The 24,443-nt window shown below is 38.6% G+C and overlaps 5 protein-coding genes across 7 annotated transcripts; 1 reads left to right on the top strand and 4 right to left on the bottom strand.

Annotated features, from left to right (window-relative positions):
• On the top strand, positions 4,002–6,775 carry LOC18786493 (tyrosine-specific transport protein). Of its 2 annotated transcripts, none has more exons than XM_020557768.1 (8): positions 4,002–4,171; positions 4,284–4,515; positions 4,623–5,013; positions 5,248–5,385; positions 5,486–5,645; positions 5,730–5,883; positions 6,167–6,307; positions 6,440–6,775. In XM_020557768.1, exons 1-8 carry the CDS (start codon positions 4,044–4,046, stop codon positions 6,632–6,634), a joined length of 1,539 nt encoding a protein of 512 aa, XP_020413357.1. In that variant the 5' UTR covers positions 4,002–4,043; the 3' UTR covers positions 6,635–6,775. The 2 variants fall into 2 exon arrangements, with proteins under 2 accessions (XP_020413357.1, XP_020413358.1); XM_020557769.1 differs by having other exon boundaries at positions 4,287–4,515; positions 6,440–6,634.
• LOC18784882 (WPP domain-associated protein) lies at positions 6,976–11,475 on the bottom strand. 2 transcript variants are annotated; one of them, XM_020557767.1, is made up of 6 exons: positions 8,651–11,475; positions 8,438–8,564; positions 8,236–8,337; positions 8,023–8,091; positions 7,696–7,880; positions 6,976–7,477 (listed from the first exon to the last, which is right to left on the bottom strand). In XM_020557767.1, exons 1-4 carry the CDS (start codon positions 11,257–11,259, stop codon positions 8,026–8,028), a joined length of 2,904 nt encoding a protein of 967 aa, XP_020413356.1. In that variant the 5' UTR covers positions 11,260–11,475; the 3' UTR covers positions 6,976–7,477; positions 7,696–7,880; positions 8,023–8,025. The 2 variants fall into 2 exon arrangements, with proteins under 2 accessions (XP_020413356.1, XP_020413355.1); XM_020557766.1 differs by having other exon boundaries at positions 7,696–8,091.
• LOC18787019 (caffeoylshikimate esterase) lies at positions 11,574–13,235 on the bottom strand. The gene has a single exon (XM_007218222.2). It carries the CDS (start codon positions 12,746–12,748, stop codon positions 11,747–11,749), a length of 1,002 nt encoding a protein of 333 aa, XP_007218284.1. The 5' UTR covers positions 12,749–13,235; the 3' UTR covers positions 11,574–11,746.
• On the bottom strand, positions 13,350–15,763 carry LOC18785333. Its single transcript, XM_007220416.2, has 2 exons — positions 15,269–15,763; positions 13,350–13,627 (listed from the first exon to the last, which is right to left on the bottom strand). The coding sequence occupies exons 1-2, from the start codon at positions 15,558–15,560 to the stop codon at positions 13,593–13,595; spliced, it is 327 nt and encodes a 108-aa protein (XP_007220478.1). The 5' UTR covers positions 15,561–15,763; the 3' UTR covers positions 13,350–13,592.
• Positions 19,835–23,368, bottom strand: LOC18785293 (probable aquaporin PIP2-5). Its single transcript, XM_007218710.2, has 4 exons — positions 22,747–23,368; positions 22,254–22,549; positions 20,496–20,636; positions 19,835–20,386 (listed from the first exon to the last, which is right to left on the bottom strand). The coding sequence occupies exons 1-4, from the start codon at positions 23,051–23,053 to the stop codon at positions 20,267–20,269; spliced, it is 864 nt and encodes a 287-aa protein (XP_007218772.1). The 5' UTR covers positions 23,054–23,368; the 3' UTR covers positions 19,835–20,266.

Raw genomic sequence — 24,443 nt, 5'->3', positions numbered from 1 at the left:
TTGCATCTCAACAATACAAATATTTCCAGATTGATGAGCTTGTGTACCTTACTGTTTTGGGTTCTAAAAATTTTATCTTCTCATAAAGTGTTTGAAATTACCAAGGATCAAAGGCATCTAGTTTTTGTTTTTTGTTTTTTTGTTTTTTTTGTGTGTTCCGGCAGAGTTGTACCAAGCTCTTTAATTCATCTTTAATTTATATATTTTAATTTTCATTGGAAACCACCTCATTCATCGTTCTCTCTCTAATTACTTTTTATTTTTTTATTTTTTATGCCTTTTGTTTTTAGATTGGCCATGCCTGTCTCACAATCTTTTGGACTTAGTTTTACAGCGATTAATCTCTCCAACTGACTATTTGCGGGCAAGTCTTGTTTGCAAGTCATGGTATGGTGGAGCAAAGAATTACAAGGAACAATTGGCTAAAATATCAAGTTGTGATCGTTCTCCTCCAATGCTCTTAATTCCTACCGGCAAAAATGGTATATGGAGACTAAAAGATTAATTCATACAGGTTATTAGGTTCACAATTAAAATTGGGGAAGATGCGCTTTTGTGGGTCTTCAAAAGGATGGTTAATAGCAGTAGAAAAGAATTTCACAGTAACCCTAACAAATCCCTTCATTAGGTACAAAGATACGAGGATGAAAGAAAATTCAATCATTCGCCTTCCTCTAATAAACCCTCCAAATTGGGTTAATAAACACAAATGGGCTAACCGAAAGTGACCATTTTGTGTTCAAGGCCTCAATTTCAACAGATCCCATATTAAATTCAGCCGATTGTATTGTTGCAGTCATATATGAGGGGTTTAGGCGATTGGCTTTCATTAGACTTGGTAAAGAGAGAACATGAATTTATGCCAATAGAAGGCATACTTTGATTGAAGAAGAAGTTTTTGTTGAAGAGAAATGTTATGCTGTTGATAACTGGAGCAGATTGTTATCTTTTGATGTTACTACTCGCTCTAACCCAAATGTAAAAGTGGTTGCAAAGGGCATCAAACGAACAGGTAATACCACAATATATCTTGTGGCTTTAAATGAGGGAAAATTTTTGATTGTCCACAGAACATAATATTTTGATTATGAGCGTAACAAACGTGCGACAGGGAAAATCAAAGTTTTTGAATTGGATTTGAAAGAATGTAAGTGAATTGAGAAAGACACTTTAAGTGGTATTTCTCTTTTTGCGGGTGATAACTCTACAATATATGTATTGACTTCAGAGCTTTCAGGATGACAGCCGAATTGCATATACTTGAACCATGATAATGATTTTGCGAGCATTGATTTAGGACCAAATCTACCTTGTGTACCTCATGATTATGGCGTGTATAACGTCGAGACACAAAGCTTTTCAAATTCGTATGGCACACGGGTTAAGACCCAGATGAAGAACGCCCATAAAGCAGCAATATGGATCATGCCAGCGTCTCAATTGTAAAAAGCTTGTTGTATTTTTTCTTAATCTATTCTTACTTTGTTGTCACTTAAAGATATTTGGTATTCTCACTATTTGATATTATTGGTATTTTATGTTTGTCGTAATTCTGTTTGATTGGGTTTTGTTTAATGCACTGAATATAAAAAAGTAAACAAATTAATCTAGCATTATTATAAAAATGAAATAAATACTATATTATATCAAAATAGATGGGATTATTATTGGATCGGATATTGCCAAATTCAGATTTGTTCCTCTAATAAATTTGGAACATAATCGAATTATCATATAAAATCAAGAAATTCATCTACTCCAAACCCCATTTTTATTTCTCCTCAATCTCCCTCCAAAACTCTTAACCCCATCTCCTCCATTGCGGTCACTGTCAAAATCCTACCCCCGCATTCACTACATTTTATACTATAACCCTATGAGGTAAGATTCTTGAATCCATCACTACTCACAGCCAGCTCAAGTGAACCTCCAAGCCTATTTTCATAGCTTCGATGGGGTTGTTTAACCCCAGTAACCCCACTGTGGGTTCGTCCTTATACCTCAGCTCTAATTTGGCGAATGCCCCTCATTATCAAAACGATAATCTCCCTTAATAAACGATTAATGTAGTTACCAAAGTTAGTGGTGGACACGCTTATCAATTGGATTTAAATGACAAAAAATTATTAGGTGTGGTTGGTTAGAAGACATTGGCATGCTAATATCCCAAACAGGTCCTACGGTCATAATATAATCTGGCAAATGCCCCAACTCTAGACTAAGGCCAAAAAATATGAATCATAGTCACGTCTAGAAAACACAAAATATATGAACACAAGGTCTGAAATAATAAACAACCAGTTTTGCATGATATGCTACTATAAATAAAATTCGTGATGCTCGGTGGGATTGGGTGTTAGAGCAAAATATTAATTTTTATTCTTTCTTGCACTAGATAGGTACAAATAATACTAGAAACTTTTTTAATTAAGTTAAATATCATAACTTAGGTAAGGTATTGGAGTGAACTAATGTGCCTACCAAAGGTAGTGGTGGACATGCATTTCAATTGGATTGAAATGACAAAACTGAAGACTAAAATCAGTAACAAGGGTTGGCTTTTCTTTGGGCTTAATTCCTATTCTTTCCTAAAATATATATAATATTTCCTAATTCTTGTTGGAACCTGCTTTCCAAATTGTAATCATATTCTTTGTATGTGTAAATATAAGAGGGTGTAGTTTCGTTTATTCTTGTTTTAAGTGAATTCCACTAGTCTTTTGTGATTAATGCGCAGATTTTGTTTGATAAGTTTGAATAGATCAAATATTATTAATATTTTTTAATTAATCAACAATGCAAATATTTCCAGATTAAAAAAAGATGATGAGCTTGTGTACTACTGTTTTGGGTTCTAAAATTTTTATCTTCTCATAGTGTGTTTGAAATTACCAAGGATAAAATGAATCTAGTTTTTTTTTATAGTTGTTCCGGCATGGTTGTATCAAGCTCTTTAATTTATATATTTTTATTTATTCATTTTAATTTTCATTGGAAACCACCTCCTTCATTGTTCTCTCTCTAATTACTTTTTTTTTTTATGCCTTCTGTTTTCAGATTGGGCAAAACTGTGTCACAATCTTTTGGACTTTAGTTTTACAGATATTAATCTCTCCAACTGACTATTAGCGAGCAAGTCTTGTTTGCATGTCATGGTATCGTGGAGCAAAGAATTTAAGAAACAATTGACTAAAATATCAAGTTGTGATCGTTCTCCTCCAGTGCTTTTAATTCCTACCAGCAAAAATGGTATATGGAGACTATTCAACGTCATGAATGACAATTTACTTGGTTTGTAATTAAAATTGGGTAATAGACGCTTTTGTGGATCTTCAAAAGGATGGTTAATAGCAGTAGAAGAGGATTTCACAGTAACCCTAATAAATCCCTTATTTAGGTACAAAGGTAGGAAGATGAAAGAAAATTCAATCATTCGTCTTCCTCCAATAACCCTTCCAGATTGGGATGATATTGGTTAATCCTTGAACGATATCATCAACGGCCTCCATAATCCACTCTATGCTTCGACCAAAAGCCGTCACAAAGCGCAAAACCAATCCCAAAAAAGTAACGAGCACGCTGCCGCCGTTGCTCATAAGCATCCAAAGGCGCCTTAAGAAGCAATAAACAATCATGACAAGACTGGACTTGTGCAAGAGAAACCAGCAAAACCCTAGCCACTAGACTTGAGTCGCCAAAAACCCTAACCGCGTGGGAAGGGACTACATCTAAATTTAAACTGAAGCCCTAGACAAGATAACCCTGAAACACAAGAATTGAAGTATTTTGAATTTTGATAAATGTTTTTCGTAAACATACAAAAAATAAAATTCAAAATACTATGGGTATTTTTTGTAGTAGTCCTAGATCAAACCCTCCTTTTTCCCTTGCTTTATTAGATGTTCGAGTGTAGAGAATGACCAATCATGTTCTATTCTAATAGGGTCCACTTCCAAGATTATTGGGAAACTTAAACCTCAATTTATAGTCCACTTCCATCTAAAATCTACATCGTCATTCTCTCACACCCACACCACATACTTATGGACTCAAAATGCATGACCTCCTTCCATCCCAGAAGAAGCCACAAAAACCCAAACACAAATCAATCCTGGGCAAGAAGCATTCACCAAAACAACCGAAGTGATTTCATGCGTATACAACTCAAGATGTATGATGCATATGTGACGCAATTTCCATTGATCCTCTTCTTCTTCTTTATACAGCTCCGTTCTCTTCCTTTCAACTGTTTTGCTGTAAAATATATGTTGTCTTTCTCTTAGCAGTAGCAGTAGCAGGAGCAAGAGCAGCTGCAGCTACCATGTTTGTTCCTCTCACCAACAGTTGCAGCAGCACAAGTCATTGCTTGCTCAAAAGGCTTCTGCAAAGAAGGCAAAGACAGGTCCTATCAAGGAGCCCAGGAAGAAAGGAACTATTGCTGGGGCAATTGCTTTGATCATTGGTACTAGTATAGGCTCAGGGATCCTTGCACTCCCAGAAAAAGCATCTCCAGCAGTAATTACCTATCTCTCAGCTGCTTTCACTTCTTAGATGTTTCTAATGACAAAAATTAAATATGCAAACCCCCCCTTTTTTTTGGTTATTTCTTTACATCATGGTAGGGATTGCTTCCAAGTTCAATATCCATCGTGGTATGTTGGGGGTTTCTCCTAATTGAGGCCCTTTTGCTTGTTGAAATCAATGTGAGCATGAGGAGGAAGCAGGGGAAGGAAGACAGAGAGAATGAATTGGAGGTCATTTCCATTAGGACTATGGCACAAGAGACTCTGGGAGATTGGGGTGGAACTTTAGTCACTGTGATTTATATTTTCTTGGGCTATACTTCAGTCATTGCTTATAGTTCCAAGTCTGGAGAGATCCTCTTCCATTTGATCAATCTCCCAGCTCCAGTTTCAGGCTTCTTTTTTACTTCACTTTTTACTCTGCTCATTGCCATAGGCGGGACTCGAGCTACTGATCAAGTTAACCAACTGCTCACTGCTTCCATGATAGGTACCATTTCCTAAACTATTTTCGAGATTTTGTTGTAACTCTGCACAACACATTTGACATTCATAAATCACATGATTGTGTGACTTTTTATACTTTTTCAACCTTGGAAATTGATGTGAAAAGTCAGGATTGACATTGGAAAACATTTCTTGCATAGTTTTAGAGGGATAATGCGGCAGGTTTTCTCAGCAGGGCCGTATCAAATCTCAAACTGCACAAAAATTTGATTCACAGGTTTACTACTAGCAATAGAGGTGCTGGCAGTTATGATTGGAGGATGGTCAGGACTAGAGGGAACTGGAGACTGGGGCAAAGTCCCGGCTACAATACCTGTGATAATCTTTTCTTTGGTTTATCATGACCTTGCACCTGGTAAAGGAGTGCATTATTCGATGAATTAAACTTGCCCTTCTTGAGCAGTATAGACAATTTGTAACCTCCAATGTCATATTATATTTGACTCTCTTTGCAGTTCTTTGTGCTTATTTGGGCGGTGATCTCACACGCTTAAGGATTTCAGTATTTCTTGGTAGTCTTGTTCCATTGCTGGCATTGCTTGTTTGGGATGCAATTGCACTTGGCCTCTCTGCCCATGCTGATCAAGTTGTTGACCCTGTTGAATTGCTTATGAGGTAACCCAATATCTGCAGACTGAGTCAATTGAACATAGTTCTATTCATGGAAACATGATCATGTTTTGACACAACTTGGTTTAGGGTGAGATGGAGTTGGGTTTCATATATGGTAGAAGCTTTCTCACTCCTTGCTGTTGGAACATCACTAATTGGGACCCTTCTAGGCTTCTCTGAATTTTTCAAGGAACAGCTTAATAACCTATCATGGAATTCTCCCCTCACACAAACACTCCAGGTAGCTTTGATGTTAATGCAGCTTTCCTTTCCTAGCACACACGAAAGTCAACTTCACAATCTCCTCCTAGCAATTAGCTTTCATGCTGTAAATCAAATTGTATTCATGTCTATATTATTTCCTACCTTAAGTAGACTTCCTGTATTTGTATAAATGGGACTTTGTGTAATTTGTTTAATACAAGGAAATATATTCTCTATATTTCAAGTCTCCACCTAATTCACAGGTTGAAGCATGTCTCTAGGAATAGCACACTAACTTATATGCTACTTAACCCTAGCAGAAACCAAACATCTCCTTTGAGCTGAGAAAATGGTGGGGAAGGAATAAAGTTAGCTTCACAGCAGTGGCAATGGTTGTTGGTCCATCTCTTATCGTGTCAACTAGCGTTCCAGATGCATTCTCCACTGCCACAGACATTGCTGTAAGTATAAGGGAGGAGAGATTAAGAGTTGAACCACTTGCAGAGAAAATTAAGCAGACAATAGCTTATAATAATGCAAACCTTAAATGCTGGGTTTTTCTTTTCTGTTTGACTGACTTTTATGTGGACTAGGGAGGCTACTGTATGACAGTGCTATATGGAGTTCTGCCACCAGCAATGGCTTGGGCAATGCACAATAAAGAATGTGAAAATGGTGAGCAAAAGACTTTATCAAGAGCAAGGCCTGTACTTCTTGGGGTAGGACTATTAGCTTGCGCAATAGTGGCCGAGCAAATCCTGCAGGATATCCTCACATTTCATTCCTAGCAGGGACGTAAACTTAAGCAACAACATGATTCTTTAGATTCATGAGGCCTTATGGATCTATTATTCAGCTAGCTAGAACCAATACCAAATTGTAGCTAACTAAAATTTAAGGATATCGCGTAATCAATAGCGTTTTTACAATTCAGGTAGCTATCAACTTTTGAACAAAGAAACTGGAAATTGCAAGTAAAGTAGGGACAATTAAGTTATGGTTCTTGTCGTTTTAGATTGTTATTCATTTTGGTTTCTATAGATTCATTTCTGTTAATGATATCATGATTGTAATTAAATCCAATAAGGATTTCTGTCAGATTAATTTGCCCAACAAGTGTTGTTGCATGTTAATGAGAACTGTCTTTTATAACATTCGCAGTTCAAGAACACTTTACTAAACACAAAACGAATTTCAAATCTTAAACATGCTAGTTTTTCAATATTAAAGAACAATCAAATCAAAAACCCCATACTGAAGACATAAAACAAGACAGAACTTGAATTAACAAATGTAGATTCATTCATGGTCTCTTCATTTCCTCTCCTATTTCAGTTTCCAATTAATCATAAAGATGTGTCAAAATCAAAGAAAGGTTGTCCTAGCTGCAGCTCCAAATCGCCCTCTTCTCATGTTATCCTTACGTTTCTTGTACACGAATCCGCCAAACCCAATCAGTCCTGCCCCTATCAGCACTCCAAACACTATCCCTGCCTTCTGCCCACCACTTAGTCCTCCTGAAGACCCTTTCTTATTGGTAGGTGGTGGTGGTGGCGGCGGCGGCGGCGGCGGCGGCGGCGGCGGCGGCGGCGGTGGTGGTGGTGGTGGTTCATAGGGTGCAGGTGCGCCTCCTGGTGAGAGACTAATGTGGTTATAAGAGGTTACAAAGTTAACAAAGAGGACCAAAACTATTACAGAATAGGAACATAGGTGAAGCCGTGTGGCCATGAGAGCTTTTGATGAGGCATAAACAATCAAGAACTTGAAATGCATGTTTATATATGCACAACGTATGGCCGCTTATCCTTCACTTAAACAGAAAAGGACAAGAACTAGACAGCAAACAAACCTTTCGAAAGCTTCAAGATCAAATCAATGACGAGAGCTAATTGCCAGCTTAGTTTTGGTTTGCTCTTTGGGCTTCTCAAAACATAGTATTGTTCGCCAGCCTATTGAGGAATGTTGTTTCCTTTTTTGTTTTCTTCTTTTTTCCTTGTTGGTTTCCCACTTGTCTTCTCCTGCAGCCTTGTGTTTCTGTTTGTTTTTGTTGACTTCATTTATTTTTCCTCAGCTAAAACAACATAGATAACAGACTAGATCCATTTCTATAAGCACATTTTATCTTTTTCTTCAATACAAAATAAAAGGATGATAGGCAGAACATGGTTTCATGCACCTGTCAATTTTTAGATGTATTGACAACTCCAGTTAGTTCTTTCTTGATCAACTGTAAGATGTCCGAGACCTGCAAGAAAATCGAGTAACTATAAACTACGATAAACAATTCACATTTCATAGTAAAACAGAAGGTTGTGTACGACAAAAAGGATTAAGCATCGGTAAACACAGCACCTTGACACGAGAAATGTGAAAAGAAAACCTTGCTTACCTCAAAATACTGATGCAGAACAGGCGAATGGTGAGACAATATGGTGTAAATTTTTTCAAGAAGGCCTACAAGAACATCCACTTGATCACCCAGAAGATCCACCTATATATGACACGCATCAAAATTCCAACCAACATATAAACTCAACATGATTAGTTCACAAACAAATCAAAGCCAAAAAGTTATTGTTGCAGCGCATAACCTCAGTCTCAGCCTTCCACAGATCTTGACATCTCCTAGTAAAAGCGTTCCTATAAAGTGATTCTTTTTTTCTCAAGGTGGAAACATGTTCAACAAGTATATTTATACCATCCCTCATCTTGTCCAATCTGTAAAGGAGTAGGCAAGCAGTCTGCTTAGTTTACAGAAGTACAATCTGAGCTTTGGTGAGAAATTATTGTATATGGAACAATACCTCAAGAAGTTTATTTCTAACTTTTCTTTTGATGTGTGCACAAGGTCCACCAACACTTCTTGAAATCTGAGGACAGGTGTAAACACAGAATCAGATGGGTTCAATTGAACCTCTTTGTTTGTTTTTGGTTGGCAATAATACGGCTCACTGCTATGTGCAGAACCTACTGCAGGAGTCACTTGATCATAAACCTTTTGTAAACCGCCAACTACGATGTCTAAACTAGATCCTAACTCACTTCCTAGAGCCTTACTTGCTAGCTTGCTGCTCACCGAACCGAAAGTGTGGAATTTAGTTAACAACCCTTTAGAACTTTCACTTGACATCAGATCTTCCTCCATACCTATCTTTTCATTCAAATTCTCCTCTACACCGACCTGTCTATCATTCTGTAACTTGTTAGCAAAGAGCATGCCTTTTGGGAATTTGTCATGAGTCCCAGAATCAGCTTCGCTAAACAGGTCAAATGCATCTCTCAATACCTCAACCATGACAAAATGAAAAATTTCTTCCCTACTGAGACTCTCCATCTTCCATTCCTTGATCGTTTCTCCGATGAAAACCATACAGATATCCTCCCTCACAAAACTTTCTGTGGTCTGAAGAAACTCCCTGGTAACAATATCTTGATATTGAGCCAATGGATCACCGGCAGTTTTTACAAACTCTTTGATTGTCTCATTACAAATAAGCCAGTCTACCTCTTCTCTAAGAAGGCTCTCAATTTCACAACCATATATGCATTCATTCCACTCCTTGAGCATTTCATGCAAAAGGGTCCAGCATACATCCTCTCTTATTGTCCCTTCCACGTAACAAAACTTGTCTGAGAATGCTGAGTCTTCTAAAGAATTATTTTCAACCCTCAAATCCTGACACTCTACTAATGCAAAGTTACCATTTGAGCTATAATCCTTGATTGCCTCGCGGAGGACGGTGCAATATATCTCTTCTCTGGTTCGAGATTCAATGTTGTTACCTTCAATATTCTCCTTCCATTGATTGACCACTTCTGTAAGGAGAAGATTACATATGTCCTTCCAAATCAGGTTCTCTAACTCAAAATCATGTAATTCAATGCAATTCTCTTTTATTAAACTTTCAAGAAGAGTAACATAGGTCCTTTCCATTATCACAACTTTCAAATTTTCTTCTTCTTGGTCTTGTTTCAGCCTGCTCCCTTCATTTTGTAGCTCTTCATTTACTGCGTAAGGTACTTTATCCATCTTCTTCCATACATCTTCCAAAGTAACAAGTTCCAAATTGTCCATATGATTTGCATCAGATTTCAGGAACCTCAGAGTTTCTTCCTCATGATCAAACTCATAATTACCAAAAGTTTCGTTAAGCTTAACATCCCAATCTCTTAATTTATCTAGTTTTAAAATAATTTCCTGGACCCTTCTTTTCAAGCTGTTTTCTTGCATCCCAATCTCTTCTCTCCTGTTAGACAATTTCCCTTTCTGTCGAAGAATTTCTCGCTTCAGCAAATTCAGCTCTTCTACCTCTGCACTTTTCTTCCGGATGATGGATTCATGATTCTTTATCATCTTGGAAACAAAGTGGCCTCCATCCTCTCCCCTTTCCTCTTCATGGACTTCTTGCATAACCTCTTCAGCCTTTAAAGACAGCTGATATTCAGGCTTTCCATGACTAAAATCTTCTGGTGAATGCTTTTCATTTGTTCTGTTTGAAACTTTGCCTCCAAGGCTTGTTTGCAATGGATCAGTACTCTTCACTTGCACCACCTCATTATCACCAACGAAAGAATCTAGTTCATGGCGCAAGTTCACAACCTCATCCATCAAATCATACCAATACTCCTTCAAGCCAAGACAAACGTGCTCCTCTTCCTTCCACACTTGTGCTTCAACAGTTTCTTGGAAATCACTCATGAACCCTTGAAGCAAAGCAGACATTGTGTCTTTCTCAACATCCCATCTCCATTGCTGCTCAATTGGCCCAACCTCAGACCTGAAAATGGCATTCTGCATTTTCCCAAAAGCAAGATCCAAAGTTTCTTTCAAAATCCCCATGTCTGAACCCATCTGCTCAATCCTTTTGTTGTTGATCCCTTCAACGACTTCTGAATTTCCTTCCTTATCTTTGAACCTGTAATCAGGCTGAAGCTTCTGTCTGATATTCAAAACCTGCTGATCCACTGAACTCTTCAACTCACAAAAAAGTTCATTATCTCTATCATCATCATCCACCTCCTCATCATCCCCACCCATCCTATTACTAAAAATGTATTCTTCAACAGGCTCACTCTTCGTTCTTCTTTCAAGCTTGAGATTCGCGGTACTGGAACGCAGTGAAGCCAATTCTCTATCCTTGGCCATCATTGCCATCTCAGACTCCTTGAGGCGCCCTTGAAGGCGGTTTCGAATCTCAGTCAAGTCTGTCAGCACCTGCTCATGGCTGCTCTCAAGAATGCAGCTGTCGGTCTCTTGCCGAACAAACTTCAAACACCCTTCCAGCTGCATGACAGCCAACTCATAGAATCTGGATATCTCATTCAAGCGCTGAAGAACACCTTCTTTGCTCTGCATCTTTTCATGCGCATTGTTCATTGCTTGGTGCACGATCCGCATCATGGTGGAATCCATTGTTTCTCAGTCTGGTATGTTTCAATCAACAAGCAACAACAAATAAAAAGCAAAACAAGAATCTCATCTTCTATGGTGGAAACAAAGAATTACTAGCAGAAACCAATCTCTATTTTCTCATAATTGCCCAAGAAATGTGGGTTATTTGTTGTATGATATGATGACCTATTCTAAGGTACCATTTTCATTCTCTTCAATTTTTATCCTCATATTCATAATCTTTAAGTTTGGAAAATTGCATTATTTTTATTTTTATTTATTTTTTGGTATGAATCATAAGGGTGGGTGGTTGAACAATTTAAGAATGTCACACATATTTGTTTTATCATATTAATTCTATATGAATTAATAATTTTTATTTAAACTTCAAGTGACATGGCATGCTTCCATTGGCTGCTTATGCTACTTCTTCCTTCTCTGTTCCAACTAAGTTTAACTTAACACAGTGATCACATCACTAAAACCTTACTAACCCCTATAGACTAGCCTAGGCAGCGCCACCGTTCGCGACGGCGGCGGCGGCGGCGGAGGCGCGTTCAGCTCGCGTACGAAGCCACGCCACCATTTCGCCGAACACCAAGTCGACGTCCTCCTGGGTTTCACCAACCAGCTGGTGCCACATGCCCTCGTGGATCCTCAGCGTCTTGTCCTTGCTCGACGCGCGCCCGTGGAGCTCCTCGACGCACGCGGGGTCGCATACGAGGTCGTCGCCGCCGTGGACGATCAGCAGCGGTACCTCCACCTCCTCGAACCTCGCCTGAAGCTCCTTGCACACCCTCAGCAGCTCAAGCGCCGTCGCCGCCCGCGGCCTCGCCACCGTCCTCCTCGGGCTCGCCAGCGCCAGCCTCCGCTTCCACTCCACCTTGAACGACAGGTCCGGCAGCGACCCCCGCGTAGGAACCACGCGCCACGTCGGGATCACCGCCGCGACGAGGAAGAGCAGGTGCTCAAGCGGCCACGGCGGCTTGATCTTGGCGCTGATCCCGCACATGGCGCCGTTGAGGATGAGGCCATTCCACGCGCCACTCCCTTGTCGGAGCGTGATGAGTAGGGCGATCGCGCCGCCGAGGGACTCGGCGTAGATGAAGGCGGGGAGGTTGGGCGGCGCGTGGCGGGCGCGGAAGGAGTCGAAGAAGGAGATGCAGTCGTCGACGACGGGGTTGATGTCGGGAATGTGGGCGACGAGGCCGTCGGAGAAGCCGTGGCCCTGGTGGTCGATGGCGCAGACGGCGAAGCCGGACTTGGCGAAGTGGACGGCGGTGAGCTGGACGAACCAGCTGGTCTCGCCGGTGAAGCCGTGGACGATGGCCAGGGTTCCGAGGACAGGAGTGGGAGGAAGTGGGGTCCACCACTGGGTGAAGAGCTTGAGGCCTCTGGGATTGGTGATGTACTCGGAGGCGTGAGAGACTTTGTGGCGGGAATAGAAGGCGTCAGGGGTCAAAGAGCCGAAGGGGCTTTGGTCGTTCGCCTCCGCAATTGGGTGCGCCATTTTGTAACTATGGTTTGGTGAAATGCGCCGGGTGGAGGAAGTATCCAAAGACCCTGGAAAAGAGAGGGAGGAAGTCGTTGGAGTTACTTATTGCTGCTTTGGTTTGGGTGGTTTGGGTGGTTTTGGTAGTTGGGATGGATTGGGTGTGAACATTTAATGCAATTGGGATGGTGGCATGCAAATTGCAATTGGACCAAACACCCAACCTCTTTGATCCCTGTCTATGTCTGTAAATCAAGAGCACCCGCTACCATTACCATGTACGACAGTACGAGCTTGAAAAACTAGTTGCCCTTTCCTTTTTTCTTTTTTATTATAATCAATAGCCTCTAAACTAGTTGCTTTGGTGTGGTTTTGCTTTTATCATTACATTGAGGAGCTTTAAAAACTTTGTATTTACCGCCCCATTTACTCTCGTATTTAATTACATAACCAATGAGGTGTTTCAATTGGTGCTCTTCCCTTTCATTATACTCTCGTCTTGTGAGTGAGAGAGAGAGAGAGAGAGAGAGAGAGAGAGAGAGAGAGAGAGAGAGAGAGAGGTGGTACAGTGGACTGCACCCAATCTCACAGAGCTCAATCAAGCAATCAAATGGTATTTGTCAAAATTGCAAGAAAAAGCTCAATCTAACTTTATTCATAGCAATACAGCATATAGTGAGTGAGGAGCAGGGTAATTAGGCATCCACACATCAATATACAAGTCCAGACATACTACACAATACTCGAAACAAGAACTAAAATTTTCCTTGAATCATCTTTGTCTGAACAATGAAGATTGACATTCTATTAATGTTGACTGTACATATATTGTCCTTGAAATTGAATTCCTAAATTCTTGTCATCAGAAGACAGGATCAGCATCTTCCCCTGCACAAGCTGAAACAAGAAAACCCTCATATCAGAATCATGACCAATTTTTTTCTGATCAAGTCAAGAAAATAAGACTTAACAGTGCCCGTTGTAAGATGAAGAGACATGTATAGGCAAACTGAAACACATTAGTGTATGATCTCAAAGACAACTGCTGGGAATAAAAGTGGGCATAAGAAGGCATCACCAACCCGAATGTAATGGGTGTATGATTATATTAGCTAAAGAGATCATCCTCTAGTATATTATCAGCATGAAACCGATCAACCTGATCACTGGCTTGCTGTCACAACTCTGCCAATACTATGATATCTTCACAGAAAACCCCCCACCTACAAAGCTGTCTTTCCATGACATGCAGACTTAAAGAAGCATGCATATGATGCTCCAATCATTACAGCCTTTCAGAACTACTTTTGCCTGTTTCATTTACAACATCCTATGATATTAGGTAAAGGGTATCATTCATATTGTTTTCCAACCGCACCAAAGATATATCACTACACACTAGACAGACCATATCAAAGTAGAGGTATCTTGGGTATTCAATCTTTGCATATATGCAGACATGCTTTAGAGCATAGATTAATGGGAACAGCAACAAGTTTCGTGAGAATATATGGATAGCCTTCCACTTTCTTGGGCACAAGCACCCTAAGATTCATATCTAAACAGAAATCCAATCTATTCTAGTAGGCTAATACCTAAGATGGTTCTCGGTCCAGGACCATGATTCAGGTAGTGAAGAAGTGTGCAGAGTTCTATGTTCAAATATTTCCAATTTATTTCATTCAAAAGTTCCTGATAGGATCCTTTGGGGTCAATGGATTCTCCCCATTCTCAGCTCAACAAGACAATTATAGATACTTCCCATGTTCAAGCATAATCAGCTGCACATGCCATCCTAAATGAATCTTTGGATGTAAATATTTAACTGGTCTGTTCATTAATGAAATCTCAATGTTCACCTTATTAACCAGCTCTCCGTACAAGCAAACAAACTACTCTTTTTCTCTTTTTCCTTACCAGACACAAGAATCCTTGTCAAACTGCAACACCCACCTCTTACAGGCTCACAAAAGCAGGCAGAACTGTCCTACTGATAAATTCCTAGAACTAGAAGATTGGCCTTTGATCTTACTGGGTATTTAACCAATCACCTAATGATTAAACTACATGAAAAGGTATGAGAGAATTCCAGCAGCATCTTCTATTCAAACTAGAAATCAAACCATAAGAGCACTGCTTGAATCTGCAATACGTTTTAGTTATAACGCAAGCAAGGTAGTTCCATTCCCCAAATCAAATCCCCTATGTGATACGGAAAAATGATTCAAATACCCATTCTACAGTTATGTGCTCAACAATAGCTTAGTATCAAGACATTTTTCTCACACAGCACATAACTAAGAGAATGTCACATTAAAGTCACTAACCAAAGATTATTACAAGTTACAAATTTGATTGCTAAAGAATTTAACCTAATTTTTCAGAGACATATCAAAACACTGGTCTCCAAAATTTAGCAAATACCCTACAAACCAATGGCACATATAATGAAAACCCATATCATAAAACTTCATTTCAAACACAAATTTTGAAACAAAAGCATGTGAAAGTACAAGGGTTTGAGATGAAATAAATTACCTCCACAGCAGAAGCAACAGAAGCAACAGGAGAGAAGCATCAGGATCTCTCTGCAAAGTCCAAGGACCACTCCATGAGCCTTCGGATTGGGCACTTCGGCCACTTTTCCATTGACTTCACCTTCTTGGCTATTCGACTGTTGGACTCCGCCTTCTTGGCTATCTAACAGCTTCTTATTGACGGAAGCTGAAGATTCTTTTTCGCTTTTCATTCTCTGGAGATTCCATTCGAGCTTTCTCAGGTAAGCAAGCTTGAAGGAGTCTCGGATCGTCGCTGAGGGCCATAGATGCATCTCTTTCTCTCTCTTTTTTCGCGCGGTGATCTTCAAGAGACGAGAGAATGGAGAAGATTATTTCAACAAAAAGAAGAGGGACGTACTAATTCGGGACAAGTTCCTTTTCGCAACGGCGTCGTGTCTTTGATTATGGTCTACGTCGAAATGAGAAGAAATGCCCTTAAGACTAAAGACTCTCTCTAGAAACTGTGTGCGTGAGAAGACATGGGCTCTGTTTTTTAAATTCTTGATTAATATTGTTTCTATTTGATCTAATGCAAACCCTACAAAACTCAATTACTTAGAAGTTGTGGGTTTTATTGGGTATGGTTGCATGTGGATGTTTTGGGTTTGACTAGTTGGAGTTGAAGTTGTGGGTTTGGGTCACATGTCGTTGGGTTCCTAAGAATATAATTCTATAATGAGAGGGTTGTGGGCGGGGTTCAATGATTGGATTGTTGGATTGAGCCCCTTCTTCAATTCTCTCACTCAAATCCCCCTCATTGTAACATTTCCTAAGAATTGTCTTCGGAAGGTCAAAAATTTTTACAAGTGGCTTAGAGTGGTCAAAAAGCCAAACGTGTTACCCATCACCTAATTTAATGGTTCACGCGTTAGGTGTTGAGTCACTTTTGTCATTGTCAAATGAAAATTTTTCTTTAACAAATGAATTATCGAGTCGAGTGAATGAGGCTTGAAGATGGTGTGCAGTGATGTGGAATGACTTTAGTTTGTTAGATAAATGCATATGTTCCTCACAATTAAAGATTGAGGGTGAAGGCAAATAACCCACTAGTGTAGTAGTTTGGAGTAATTGCTCATTCACGAAAGGTTCTGGATTCAAGTCCTAACATCCGTGTAGTGTGTGTGAGTTTAATATATTATCGCTCCTCTCAATAGGAAATCTCCTATTTTAAAAAAAATAGAGGGTGATGAATTGTGACATATGCTAGAGGGTGGGTGTGTAGTAGTTAATTGCTTTTCTTCTAGGCGACTCCATTCTCTTCTATGCTTAAAGCAGATAGTCGTTCTAAACTCACAATTGTCAAACTTGGAATCAACTATCTTCAAAGTTAAATTAAACAACACTGCTACAGTAAAACTTGGGCTGAAATGTATTACAGACAACGGAGACCGATTAGCTTAATTTGTGAAAATATAAGGATATATGGTGCATACAACAAATCCTACGCATATATAATACATTTACATGCTAAGCAATTGATATTTGCCTAAATCACAAGTTCAAAACACCATGCCATCGCAGCTCCAAAACCAAAAGACTAGCCTTCTTCGAACTTGAACTTGAACTTGAACTTGAACATACCCAGGTGGACATTTGATATGGGATCTCGAACAAGAATGCAGGTAGCTGAAGAAGAGATTACATGATGGTTGCAAAACCATAAGCCAAGGGGGAGAGACCAACGAGAGGAGGGAAGACACCAACGGGAGGATTTTCATACCCGAAACTGTGGAATGCGGGTGTCCAAGGGCTCAAGAGAAACCCAAAATGAGTGAGAATGAAGGAGACAAGGGTGGTGATGGGTGCCATATATGATAGAGAGTATGATATATTGAGTAGATATCTTAGTTGATGAAATGGGGTTTTTTATTAGGACTGATGAAGAGGAAGTGGCAGTTGTTGCTTGACTTTGAAGTGTAGATAATATGCATGTCGTGCGATTAGAAGCAATCATAGAAGCGTGCACACCACTGCACCATTGCTTATAAAATATGCTTATTGAAATAGGTATGTCTATTAACGAACCATCTATAAGCGTATATAGAAAAAGTATATACATATATATGCACATAGCAGATGTTTCTGATACGTTTCATCCATAGATTCTTACCACAAAGAATGAGAATTTTGGCATTTTGGCAAATCTTTTATCTAAAGGGTGGTGTGAATAACGGTATATATATCTTATCTTCTACGTCATTTTTTGGCCTTTTGACGAAGAGCTCTTGGATTGTAGCCAAGTCTCTTACAAGAGATGCAATGGCAACTCGAACTCGAAGTGGGTGAGATCAGGTAGGATATGATAGGCTTTTTCAGCTAGCTAGCTCGCTTGACCCAGAAAACTGTCTTCAAGCTACTTAGGCCATGTTCAAACTAGTTGTGTTCCAGCCTTTTCCAGCTGCATACGAGATGGAAGATATGGGCCAACTCCGATCATGTTTTACTTACCATGATTGGGAGAAATTATGAATCAGGAAAATTAGATAGGGAATCAAGGAATTGGAGTAGTTGGATCTCATTCTTGATTTTGAGGGTATTTGATTAAAAATACTTAACATAAATTTTAATATTTTGGAGGTATTTGATTATAAATTTTAACATAAAATCCACATAAATTTTTATTCATTATGAATTAGAAAATACATAAATTTTTATTCATTATATGTTAGAAAACGCATAGAAGTCAAGAATTCCAATACACGTGATAAGTAAACATTAGTGTGCTTAATGCCCTCATCACTCATATTACTTATATCAGAAATATCGGGAAACTATTGATATATATGAAATTTGAATAAAAACCACAGAAATTGTAACAAAAAACTTAGAAATTTTTATTGAAATTTTGGAGGATATTTATTTAGTCAATTATCTATTAGTTTATCACCCAAAAAAAAAAAAAAGAAGACAAAAATTCATTGCATGATGGGTTTATCTGATTTTAGTTTATTACATAGCAAGCTGACAAATAATGCGAGTGTAGAAAATATGTGGTAATTAATGAAAGAAGATTAAACACGCCATAATCATTTATTTATAATGATTTACTACAATATTTTACACTTTATACATTGCATGGTAAGATACATAAGTGACTTAGTACCACATAGAGTTCCTATGAGGTTCAAATTTTTTATTATCTTCATCATCTCTATGTGTAGAGTAAGTATATTGTGAAGAGTAGTCATTAAATGATAAATTCCCAAAATAGTTTTATATATAGTTGTTAATATGTCACCCATATGGATCCAAGATTGGTTGACATTGTCCATAAGCAAAATCATTTGAAGATTGGGTCTCGGATTATTTTTATGAGCAGCTCAATTCCATCCCAAAAGACATGAGATATGAAGGTTAGGAAAAAGGGTTGGTTTTGAGTATAACCATAGTTACTACTTCCCACTCCAATAGAGTATGAAATTATAGATAACGAGTAATCTTTTTTGGGTGAGTGTTGTTGCTTTTTTTGGTCCTTTTTCCATTGCATGCACATATAGTGTTATTTTCTATATTTATAAATGTTATCTCAATATTTTAGCCAAATGTTGTTGAAGTGTGTGAGAAATTATCGACGTCAATATTTTTTGATATTATCCTCGATATTATCGATAATTATACAATATGTGTATGAATATGTTTCAAAATATCATAAATCCGAATAAACGATAATATCATCAATATTTCGTTGATATTATCAATATTTTAGGCCTTATTTATATCTAAAAATAGGAAGAAAAAAAAAAAGACGGTAACTAACTGATCAATCACTCTGAATTACAAGCCCTCACATCTATCAATTGAACTTAGACAAAGCATATTGTTTCCAAAAAAATAGCTTAAATAAGTATTCTTATTTGAGCAAGAAAATATTAAAAGATCCCCACATTCATGTTATGGAGGTTCCATAGGCTACTAAATATACTGTCATTGTTGTCACAAGTACATAGAAAAAAATAAGTTTGATACATTGTCTTGTCTAAGAAGGTATCATTATATAAAAACTTAGAGTGGTTGGGCACAATTTGCGGAGAGATTGAGACAGATTTGGGATTGATTGTGTTGTTGGGATAAGGGTTGAAAGTAGCAGAGTGTAGAAGGAAAGAGAAGCCAGCGAGGTCTAGTATTTTGGGCCAACAAACAAAATCGAGCCCAGAGAGAGTCCATGTGGGAAGTATTAGGCTCCCAATGATTTGCAGGCTTATGCTTGGCACACATCTCAAACGTAATTGTTTATCTGATTATATATTGAGTTGTTATTATAATATGTATATATATGATTTTAATTTTTTTTAATATAAGCGATAATCTAAACCACAATAAACTTCCTCACACACTAATATGAAGGTGTTATGGGATTCAAACTTGTGACCATTAGTTTGCAAGTTAAGGTCCCGTTGGTGGTGTTATTATTATATTTACCTTACTTTTTGGGTGCAGACTTCAAATATCTAAGTATCCGAAGAACTGCATTCATGTGGTCTTCACTTGGAGAGTGCATAAATTGACTGACAACGCTCACCGCATAAGCAATGTCTGGTCGAGTATGTGACAAATAGATCAATCTTATTCATAAAATGGCAGAGCACAGCAAGCAGGAGTGACCAAATGGTTTGAACTTTTCTTGAAAGCATGATGGCTACAAAGAAGAAAGGAGGAGAGATGGAAATGAAAATGACATTTAAGTAAATTCAAAGGCAAGTGTTTGGAGAAACAGTAAGGGGTACAAAAAGCTCTCCCTTTTCAACCTGACTATATCTACAAATTAATGGCCCTCTCAGCCCCTCTTTCTAAAGGAAATTGAGAGAGAGGAGCAAAAGAAACCTTCATACACACGCATAAGCTAAAAGCACAAATAATAAATACTAGCCGTTATAACTTATTCTTTTCCAAATCCCATGATATATAGCCTTCTTCCATTGTTTCCCACCCTAACCATGACAAAGGAAACATCTTCAATTCATGGAGTCTCTGAAAATATTCAAACATGGGGGTTGCTCCTGAATGATCCAAGGGCTTTGACAGCTCCTGCTCTCAAGATGAATTGGTGGTAGAAGGCTGCAATGGCTGCACCAATGAAGGGTCCAACCCAAAAAATCCACTGCAAACAAAAAGATAGAGGAAAAGTTTACACATAAGATACAATATCAGAAAACTAAAATTAAAAAAATAGTAATAAAAAATAAAAGTGATTAAATATATATACATACTTGGTCATCCCAAGCCTTTTCTTTGTTGTAGATGACAGCAGCTCCAAGACTTCTAGCAGGGTTGATGCCAGTGCCAGTGATTGGGATTGTGGCCAGGTGAACTATGAACACAGCAAACCCAATTGGCAGTGGAGCCAAAACCTTTAAAAAGTCACAGCAGAGTACAAATTTATCAGCTTCATAAACTATAATATTATTTTTCTCATTTCATATTCATAAAAACAAATTCTGAGTGGATGGATGTCTATTCTTCCAGTCAAATCTACAAGACCAAAATCAGCAACAAGATACTTGGAACAGAAAATGGACTAAAACAGTACCAAAGGACCTTCCCGTGAAGCTAAATAAAAACAAAACTCGACAACCTTTCATTCATAAATGTGACTCAGCATATCATGTGGAAACTATTCTGAACTTTGTCCTTGTGATATTTTACACTGTTATACAGGAAACAAATTAAGACACTGATCTAACTTTAACTATTAAAATAATACCTAAATGGTCCTCAAATGGCACTCAAAAGACGTTTTATTTTACAGGAATAGTAGGAAGAACCCACAGTTTGACGTTAGGGTAAGACCATCTTGAGAGGGCAGAGCACGTCAAGATGAATGGAAAGGCTAAAAGGTAGGCAGAAGAAACTGAAAAAGTAGAATCAACTTGTTGAAAGCAAACAAAATTAGGTGACCTCCCCCTTGGCATCTATTGTGTTGCCCTAAAATTCTAGCCACAAAAACCACTTAGGCAGCGCACGGTATGAACCTACTCATTAGAGACATGGTGGTGTTCAGAAATGTTACTTTTCTTTTGATGCTTTTCTTTCACGGATTCCCCTTTAAAGAAATTTTGGTTTTTCTAATCATTTCAAGGGCACTATCATTTATATATGTAATAAGGACCGAAAACACAAGTATACAATGTTATTTTGATTTAAACATTTTATAAAATTAAGGAAATTACACGTGTTGATTAGACCAATTTATGAAGAGAGTGTTCACCTCCAATTTGGTCCTACTTCTAGTTCATTTTGTTACTAAAAGCATAGGAGGAAACTCAGTACCAAATGGCAATCCTTAGTAGAGCTTATTTATGATTTTGTACCGAACTAAAATAATTTAGACTACCACTTATATCACTAAATGAATCAAATCATATAACCACTATTGTACCGTGTAATAGTGTGTAGGGGCACCTAAATTTGTCCGAAGGGTAAATGTTTTCTAATGAGGGTATATTTTTCCACAAGATGTTAAAGCACATACAGGCTCGACAGCCAATGAAGCTTGGAGTCTTTGTACCAAGTCAATTCAATAATGCAGTCCAACATGAAAATACAAATTCAATAATGCACTCAATTTAAGAACAAAGGTATTCTGTTTTCCTATGCAATAATACATCTCATAAATAACGCATTTTCAGAAGGAATTTTAAATCTCAAAACTAAAACATGTGACCAAGTTTTCTCAATTCGCTCTCTTACACAAATAACTATGTTCTCCAAATTAATATGGGTTAAAAAATAAATTTATATCAAAACAAAAATGAAAATCCCAGAAACATGTTTATAGATCTACATAGCAGAAAAAGTTTTCTACAAAACTAAAAACCATATAATACTACTACACTAATTTCTCTCTCTTCTCTTCTCAGCTACCCTGTGTTTTTTTTCCCTTTTGTCTAATTACCATTTTGTAGCAAAAACCAGAGAAGCTATCAGAGAAAAGAAATAGTAAATGGTGATGAAAGAAAGATATGTACCGGAACATGGGAGTCTCTAGCACTCCTCTTGGGGTCAGTAGCAGAGAACACAGTGTAAACCAGCACAAAGGTCCCAATAATCTCAGCACCCAACCCAACTCCTTTGCTGTAGCCTTGACTGAGCTCATTGGCTCCACCGCCATACTTGGTGTAGTAGCTCTCTTGGAAAGCCTTGACCAAAGCAACACCGGCTATAGCCCCCAAAGACTGAGCCACCATGTACAAAACAGCTCTGACCAGCGAAACCTTGCGAGCCAAGAACAGCCCAAATGTCACTGCAGGGTTAATGTGACCTCCTGTTCACACAAAACCCACATCAAAGACATCAGCTTTTTAATTAATTTGTGTATAACACACAAAAGCCACATCAAAGATATCAGCTTTTTAGCTAATTTCTATATAAACAAACACAAAACGCACAGCAAAGACTTCAGCTTTTTAGCTTATTTCTGTACTTAGAAGCAAAATGATGAACTTAGAAACGAAAACTGACCTGAAATCCCAGCAGTGCAGTAAACAAGGACAAAGATCATGCCCCCAAAGGCCCAAGCAATACCCAGAATCCCAACCCCACCACAAGCGTCAGCATTGACAGTTGTATCTGTCTGGCTCTTGTACCCAATCACGGTAAGCACAGTGACATAGAGGAAAAGAAGAGTGGCTATGAACTCAGCTATGAGAGCTCTGTAAAAGGACCATTTGGTGAGCTCCACTGCATCGAAGAGTGGTGCAGGAGGTGGGTCATGGTAGTCCTTGGCCGAGAAAGAGCCTCTCTCTGCAACTTCAACGTCCTTGGCCATTAAGCTTAATTAGCTAAAGCTTCACAGAGTTTGGGAGAAACAGAGAAGAAGCAGGGGAGCTGAGGCTAAAGAAAAACAGAGTCTTCGCTTTTGAAATTTCTAGAGAGAGAGAGAGAGAGAGAGAGAGAGAGAGAGAGGGAGGGTGTTGGTGTGTGAGAGAGTGAGGAGAAGGGGGGTATATATGGGTAAGGGATTAGGAGTAATTACTGCAATTTGAAATTTCTGGACAGAGCCCACCCTACTATTTTAGTGTGTTCTTTGGCTTTCACCGACTATGTGGCCTGACTACTGGGGCCACCTGACCTCCCACTTACTTCACCTCTCTCTTTCTTGTGCTTCCCACTTACCACAATCTAAGATTTTTCTTCTTAAAGATATAAGAGATGTTTAAACGGTGAAACGTAGACTATTTATCAAGTTAATTATCGTCTTAAATTGTGAATTGGTGTGAGGTTTCGTATGTGGCATGTTTTTTTGGGGTCTAATTCTTTATTGATTTTAAAAATAAAAAAAAAAAAACCTCATATGTCATTAGCTAGCGAAAAGGACAAAAAAAAAATATGAATTATGTTTTTTTGTTTGTATTTTTGATGAATTATATTTGGTCATGTATTAAACCATGTTTTGCAGGAAAAATTAATATCACCTTCCAAAATCCTTTATTTTATGTGTAATGCTATTATTCGAATCAGAATTGGAAAAAGAAAGACATGCAAGATTCAGAATTCAATGATGATAAAGATAATTTTTTTAGCAAGAGGGCGTGGAGCACGTTCAAAATGATTCAGTGAGTAGTAGTGACTCGCAAAGGGCCAAAACCCAACAGTAGTCGTTGTATTTGACAGCCGACGCTGCAGACAGCACTGTTGTTGTCCTTCGGACTCAGTTGCTGCTGTGCGCAGACGGCCCACTCCCACGCACGACCAAAAACGCACAGAAAAAAAAAAATTTGTCGACGGGCAAAATAAGCTTCGAAATGGAGTGACACGTGGGGGGCGGTGAGCCACACGTCCATAAGCTGATCACGTGGTGATGGACCGCTGGATGGTCGTCTTGCTTCACCGCGAAATCGGCGAAGTTAGGCCGAAAAATGGGTGGTTGGAGATGGCTTGGCGGTTCTTCAACGTTAATAAAACACAAGCAGCGGGAGAGTGGGTCCCATTCTTATGCTTTAGTCTTACTGCTGGGTATTGGTTTGGATTGAGATCAGAGGCACACAGACACACGGCATACCACGTCACTTTCCAGTTCACCATAAAACAAGCCTCATAATTCTCCCCCCACCCAAAAAAACAACCTCATAATTAATTATTCCTCAATCAATACTAAAGATTTTGTTTATTTATCAATGTTCCATTCAAATTATAACATGTCTTCTATTACCAATATC

Source organism: Prunus persica, chromosome G2 (assembly GCF_000346465.2).
Source record: "Prunus persica cultivar Lovell chromosome G2, Prunus_persica_NCBIv2, whole genome shotgun sequence".
Lineage (NCBI taxonomy): Eukaryota > Viridiplantae > Streptophyta > Magnoliopsida > Rosales > Rosaceae > Prunus > Prunus persica.
Note: the sequence above shows the minus strand (reverse complement) of the source record. Positions and strands in the feature narration are given on the sequence as shown.